The sequence below is a fragment of the Camelina sativa genome, chromosome 9, assembly GCF_000633955.1.
Source record: "Camelina sativa cultivar DH55 chromosome 9, Cs, whole genome shotgun sequence".
NCBI classification, from domain to species: Eukaryota; Viridiplantae; Streptophyta; class Magnoliopsida; order Brassicales; family Brassicaceae; genus Camelina; species Camelina sativa.
This window is the reverse complement of record NC_025693.1, coordinates 10225901-10233360: the sequence shown is the minus strand read 5'-3', so window position 1 is coordinate 10233360 and position 7460 is coordinate 10225901. Positions and strand designations below refer to the sequence as shown.

The 7460-nt window shown below is 31.8% G+C and overlaps 2 protein-coding genes across 2 annotated transcripts; both read left to right on the top strand.

Annotated features, from left to right (window-relative positions):
- LOC104715166 lies at window positions 1729-4465 on the top strand. Its single transcript, XM_010432603.1, has 6 exons — window positions 1729-2007; window positions 2090-2140; window positions 2283-2295; window positions 2805-3206; window positions 3315-4017; window positions 4222-4465. Exons 1-6 carry the CDS (start codon window positions 1729-1731, stop codon window positions 4463-4465), a joined length of 1692 nt encoding a protein of 563 aa, XP_010430905.1.
- LOC104715165 (ubiquitin-conjugating enzyme E2 2-like) lies at window positions 5406-6032 on the top strand. The gene is made up of 3 exons (XM_010432602.1): window positions 5406-5487; window positions 5565-5692; window positions 5802-6032. Exons 1-3 carry the CDS (start codon window positions 5406-5408, stop codon window positions 6030-6032), a joined length of 441 nt encoding a protein of 146 aa, XP_010430904.1.

Below are 7460 nucleotides of genomic sequence, written 5' to 3'. Positions count from 1 at the left end.
ATTCATGATTATTCATGAACATCTCATAATTTTACTAAGTCACAAACAAATTAATAATATTTTTTAAAAATATATTTTTCACTATATCATGTCTACATGACAACAATATATTTTTTGACCAGTAAAATATATATATTTCTAATATCTTTCCATCAGTGATATTATTTTATCTATATAATTTTGGTAATAATTAGAATCAAGTTGGTTTTTATATATTCTTTTAAAGAATTTTAGTCGTTTACTTTCTTTAGATTATTTTAAAGAACTAGAGAATTTTTATGATCATATACTTGGACTTAAACCTTCTCATAGAAGTGATGCAAAAAAAATATAATCAACTAGATAAGACCCGCGTTATTACGTGGGTAAAAATTATTAAAAATATTAAGAATAATTAAGTATTCGTATACATGTTTTTAGATTTTATCTTGTAACATTTTAATATTGAATATGAACCTCTCATATTTCATTTTAATACTCTCTCAGTTCCATTATATAAGAGTTTTAAGGCTTTTTTTGCTTCATTTTATAATATTTTCTCAAATTTCTATGTATAATTTTTATTAATATAAAAATTTATAACTATTTGAACTATGCAGTATATTTTTCTATTAGTTGAAGTTTTATAACTGACATAATATTTATTGTTTATTAATCTTTGCGCTTTTATACAAAAACTCTTATAGGATAGGGAGTACCATTTAAATATCTATACCATCATAATAAACCATATTTTAAGTTTAATTACACATTTCATCTTAATGCATATAACTAAATATTTTATATCAAACACAATTAATACACCATATCAAATCTGTATCTTAGTAAGAATTGAAAATCCAAATAAAAATTAACAAAAATATAATTTGCAAAAAAAACTGAATCAACATTATTTAAGATATATTTGTTATGTTTTTAGAGAATTTCTTACTAATGCCCCTTCTTTGATACTCCTTTTTAATAATACCCCTTCTGATGATCATTTTTAATTATACCCTTCCTTTATTTTTTAAAGACATTTTTCTCCTTGTTTTATAATTATACCTTCTTCGTCTTCGTCTCTTCTTCTCCGGAGACATCTCTCCTTCTCCGGTCGAATCTCTCCTCCGACGTTATCACTGTTTCTCCCATCGTCTTTGTCTTCGTCTCTTCTTCTCCGGAGACATCTCTCCTCTCCTCCGCCGTTATCACTATTTCTCCCGTCGTCTTAGTTCTCTTTTTAGTTCGTCGTCTCTTCTACCCCCTTCGTGTAAGTGTTTCTCCCATCGTATTGAGCAATTGAATTTTTAGGTCTTATAAAGCAAATCTTCTCCTCCGCCGTTATAAATTGAATTTTTTTAGGTCTTAAGCACTTGCTCTTTTAGATCTGTTCGTGATAATAAAGTCCTTTTCTCCCATCGTGTAAGCTTGTTTCTGTTTTTTTTGTTTTGATTTCAATTTCAATTTTTTGTTATCTATTAGATTGTTTGTTTCGATTTCAAATTTGATGTCAGAATTTTTTTAGGTCTTAAGCACTTGCTCTTTTAGATCTGTTCGTGATAATAAAGTCCTTTATTAGATCTTTGGACATCTACTGTTATTCTTTGATATAGTTGTTCGGATCTTTCTTCTTTTAATGTAGTTTTATTGGTTTGTTTTCTCAGGATTTGTTTGGGTGTACAAATAATTGAATTGTATTCAGTATGTGGTTTGTGGAAGTTGAAAAACAACATTCATTGGGAATTTGAGATGGATAATGAAAGGGGAGCTTCTTTGATTAACATTGATGAGAATACTAGATTTAGTGAGTTGGTAAAGATTCTATTAGAAGATTTTTACATTGATATTCGGGCACAATGTTTAAAGCTTAGTTATACATTGCCTGCTAAGTCTGCTACTATAGGTAGTATTCCTATCTTTATTAGAAATGATAGGCAGCTTGAAGCTTTTAAACTCAAATATGCACAAAGTGGAGGAGTTCTTCATCTATGTGTTACTGTTGAGGATTTTTGTGAGACTGTAGAGCAGGTATTTTTAGTAAACTCATTTTCTTGTTCTTTCTAATATTGTTTTAGAAAAGTAACTGATTTGAGGAATGTTTCTTTTTCAGGGTCAACCTAGCTCTACTCCTTTTATTGAGAGTGTTACTGCTGTTACTCAGGTAACTTTCTACTTTAGAAATCCTTATAAAATTCTTTGAAAACACTTGTAAAACGTTTTCAATACTTTACAAATCCTTTCAAGATCAAACAAGCTCAAATCTGTTAGTTGGGAATGCTATTGATGTTTATACTCATACTCAGGTAACTTACAATGGTATAAATGTTTTAATTCCCTTTTCAACCCGTTTTAAAAACCTTTGAAAACAGTTGTAAACCTTATTAAATCCTCTGAAATCACTTGTAAAATCTTTTTTAAAAAACATTGATTTGTACTTTCAGGGTCAACCAATACCTAATCCATATGTCGAGAGTGTTCCTCCTGCTGCTTCTTCAAGTCAATATACTGGCACTTCTGATGATTTTACTGCTACTCATACTAAGGTAACTTACATTTAAACACTTTAAAAAAACCTTTTGAAAATGGTTGTAAACCTTATTAAATCCTTTGAAATAACTTGTAAAACCTTTTAAATAACCATTGATTTGTACTTTCAGGGTCAACCAATACCAAATCCATATGTCGAGGGTGTTCCTCGTTTTTATTGTTCTCCTGTTGCTTCTTCAAGTCAATATACTGGCAATTCTGATGATTTTACTTCTACTCATACTCAGGTAACTTACATTTAAACTTTAAAAAACCTTTTGAAAACGTTTACTTCTAAGCATCTGCAAAGACTTTGGCTGGTTTGGTTAGTAACCATTTTGCAGGAGGAAAGCTTCCTCTCAGACCCAAACAGCTCATGGAAATTTTTAGGAATGACCATGGAGTTGGTGTCTCGTACTCAAAAGCATGGAGAGCTCAAGAACATGCATTAGAACTTGCTAGGGGTATACCTGCTGATAGTTATGAGGTTTTACCGAGTTGGTTTCACATGATAGAAAAGAAGAATCCAGGTACTATCACTTACATCAAAGCTGATTCTGATAATAAGTTTAGATATGGTTTTCTGGCTTTTGGTACATCAATTAGAGCTTTTAAGTTGATGAGAAAAGTTATTTCTATTGATGGCGCCTATTTGAAATCAAAATACAAAGGGACTGTGCTTGCTGCATCAGCTCAGGATGGTAATTTTCAGTTGTATCCTATTGCTTTTGCCGTTGTTGATTCTGAGAATGATGCATCATAGGATTGGTTTTTGCGGTGTTTGAAGACTATTATTCCTGATGAAAAAGATCTAGTTTCCGTGTCTGATCGGGCTTCTTCAATTGCAACTGCGCTTTCAGTAAATTATGTACATGCTCATCATGGGATCTGCACTTTCCACTTGCAAAAGAACCTGGAAACACGATTTAGAGCTTCTGCTTCTCTTCTTCCAGTTGTTCATGATGCTTCAAGAGCTTACACTCAGTATGATTTTGATTATTTGTTCACTCAAATTTCCAATGGTGATCCGGATCTTGGAGAATATCTTTGGCAAGCTGATATTAGGAAATGGTCACGTGCATATTCTCCTTCTAACCGGTACAACATTATGACATCTAATTGTGCCGAGTCCTTTAACTCCAGGTTAAAAGAGACTCGTGAGTATCCAATTGTCTGCCTGTTTGATACAATCAGGTCTATTTTGACTAGGTGGTTTAATGAACGACGTGAGGAGAGCTGTCGACATCCATATGCTGTTACTACAAAAGTTGGGAATAAGATGAATGAATCTTATAATAATACTACCCGCTGGCTTGAAGTTAGTCAAGTAAATGAAAATATCTTCGAGGTTAAAGCAGCTTTAAAGACATATATGGTGAATTTGGACACAAGGAAATGCACATGCTGTATGTTTGATATTGACAAATTCCCTTGTGCACATGGAATTGCTGCTGCAAAACATGTCAATCTCAATGAAAACATGTTTGTTGATGATTATCATTCCACTGAAAGGTTATAACTCTCTTCTTTAATAAGGTCTTTAAAAGGTTGCTAAAGTAACGGATCCGACAGGGTTTTTACAATGTTTTAAAAGGTTTTAAAAGGTTTTATAAGTTATTTAAAAGGTTTATAAACAGTTTAAAAAAGGTTTTACAAGGTTTTTCAAAGGTTTATCAAAGTTATATTAGTCTTATCTTCCTCTTTTTTATTTTACAGATGGCGTTTAGCATATTCAGAGAGCATTCACCCAGTAGGTGATATGGAGTATTGGGAGATTCCAGAGAGTGTTAGTAGTTCTATTCGGCCACCTTCTACTCGTATACCTAGTGGCAGGCGAAAGAAAAAGAGAATAGCTAGTTCATGGGAGTATGGAAAGGCTAAGACAAATTCAAAACAATACAAATGCAGTAGGTGCGGTCAGTGTGGACACAACAAATCTAGTTGTGTAGCTGCTATCTAACTCTCTCTCTCTCTCTTTAATTCAACTTGAATTTGTTCTTTTTAATAAAATATTTTCAGTCTGTGGTGTTGTAAACTCCAATTTCTTAGAATTTTTTTCAGATTTATAATGATTTTATAATGATTTATAAATGATTATCTTGTAATGCCTTTTAAAATAGCAAGTCGTACTGTTTTAAAATTATTTACAAACAACTTGTAAAACCTTTTAAAACATGTTAAAAACCATATCTACTCTTGTAAAACCCTCCAACGATTAAAAACCATATATATATACTCTTGTAAAAAGCAAGTTGCCACACTCTCTCTCTCTTCCCCTTCCCCTTCCCCTTCCTCTTACTCTTCTTCATCTCTCTCTCTCTTCTCTCTCACTGCAAAAACCCTAAATTTCCTCTGATTTTAGAACAAGCTCAGACCCTAAATTTGACAAATTCGATCCGTCTCCTTCACTGCAAAACCCCTAAATTTCCTCTGATTTTAGGTCTGGGTATCTTCAGTCTCCTTCACTGCTTTGTAATCAAACACCAAGCAAAACCCTCCAACGATTTTAGATGATTTGAAGAGATAGAGACGATTTCGAATTTTGATTTTGAATCACTTAAGTTTTTTTTTTGGAAGACGATTGAAGGGGTAATATGCGAAGAGTCACTTCGAAACAGCGAAGGGGTAAGTTTTGAGGGGGTAAGATTTTAAGGGATAAGATTTCAAAGGGTTAATATATTGAAGGGGTATAACGCGAAGCGTCGCTTTGGTTCGGTTTTAATTAAGCGTTGAAGGGGTACTTTTTGTAAACCAAAGCGACGCTTCGCCTATTATATATACTTTTTGTCTCACGATAACTCCTTAATCATCTCTCAGATTCGAAAAATAAAACCTTTGTCTCCTAAATCATCTCCCAGATTCGAAAAATCTATTTACCTTCTTCCTTCAATCCGTCAGAAATGGCCCGTCGTTCTCCTTCAAGCCATATAAGGACTGATCTGAAATATCTGAACAGGGATTTTTCGCCAAACATCACAGCAGGTAAACATATACATCTTCAGATTAGATTTGTTTTACTGTTAAGGATAAAAGAGATTGAGTGTTTGCCTTTTTTTTAGTAACTGTTGATGACGACATTTTTCGTTGGGAGGCCACTCTAATCGGACCGGTGAACACCCCTTATGAAGGGGGAGTGTTTAAACTTAGGCTTAGTTTTCCACCTGATTACCCAAGAAGTCCCCCCAAGGTATCTATTTTTGATTATACTCCTTTTTATTTTAGCAAGCCTGTTTATTAGGACTCCTTTTTTTGCAGCAACTCAATAGTTTTTTAAATAAAATTTCTTGATAATGCAGTTTGTTTTCATCACAAGAATTTGCCACCCAAATGTATCAGATAGTGGAGGCATTTACCTAAAAGTTTTGAGGACCGACTGTTGGATCTTCATGCCGATTGTTAAGCTTTTCAAGGGATTAGTGGAGAAGTTGATTGAACCAGAGGTGAATGATGAGCAACAGACCATTGAATATTTGCCAACCTCTACAAATCTGATAGGAGAAGGATTGAAGCCATGGCTAGAGAGATGACTAATCAATACGCTGGGAGAGAAAACTGAAATATGAACTTAAATAGTTCATATCTATTTTTAAGAACTCTTGAATAATTTATCTTGTTTTTGTTGTTTTAAATAAAATATTTCAGTCTCTGCTCTTGTAAACTCCTTTTTAATAAATATTTTATTCAGAGTTTACTGTTTTGAAATATTAGAAACAACTTGTAAAGCTTTTAAAAAAGCAAACCAAATTGATATATATCATTATAAACAATTTGTAAAACCTTTAAAAATTTCTAAAAACAAAATATACTCTTAAAGGTTTAAAGGTTTAAAATGTTTATATGACCGTTTAAAAGGTTTTAAAAGGTTTTTAAAACTTTTAAAGCTCTCTTAAAACCTTTTAAACCCTTAAAACTTAAAAGAATATTAACCCGTTTTTGAAGATTTAACCTTTTTAAAGGTTTTAAAATGGTTTTAAAACCTTTTAAAACCTTCGAAAAGTTGTAAAAGCCCGTTTAAAAAGTTTTAAAACCCTCTAAAAAGGTTTTAAAACTTTTAAAGCTCTCTTAAAACCTTTTAAACCCTTAAAACTTAAAAGAATATTAACCCGTTTTAGAAGATTTAACCTTTTAAAAGGTTTTAAAATCCTTTTAAAAGCTTTTAAAACCCTTTTTTAAAACAGTTTTTTAAGCAATAACCTCGTATATTAGGCAAGTTTGAACAAACTACTCATGTATAACTAAACTGTTTATAAGATTAACAGCATTTAAAAAGTTTTACAAGCGAAAAGAAATAACATAACATTAAAAAGACAATTTTAAAAAATCTACTTGCAAACTAAACATTGGAATACTTTGCCATTCATTATTCTTCTTGATGCGACCAGCAAGATGCCAAATTCCTTAACCTAAGTATTTGTCCTTGTACTCCTGCAAAAGAAAACAAAAATATAAGTTCATATAAAATAACAGTAAAATGTGCATAAAATCTAACAAAAGTCGAGGTTCAGTAACCTTTTAATTTTGAAAACATTCTGGTACTAAGGTATCTCATTTGTGGAGTAACATCTTTAGGAATTTTGTCAGGATGAAGAATTAATATTGCCTTCCTTGTTGCTTTTTTTACATCTTCTTTAGTCATCAAATCCATGGCATAGATTTTTTCCCACTTATTCCCTTGCCAAAGATACTACAATGTAGAACATCCAAATTTTATTAATGTTTAACGCCTATGATAACAAGTATATGATTTTTTCAATCTTACTTCATCAATTGACGAAAGCATAGTTTCGATGTCCTCGCTCTTCATCCAAGAAGTTATAACTTCCTCGATTTGTTTCATTTCTTCGTCACTTATATTGTTTTCCTGCGTAGTAGGTGTTTGCACTAATACAAACATAAGAAACAAAATATTATATGTCATTTTCAACAGGGAAAATCATTTATAATAAAGACTTCAA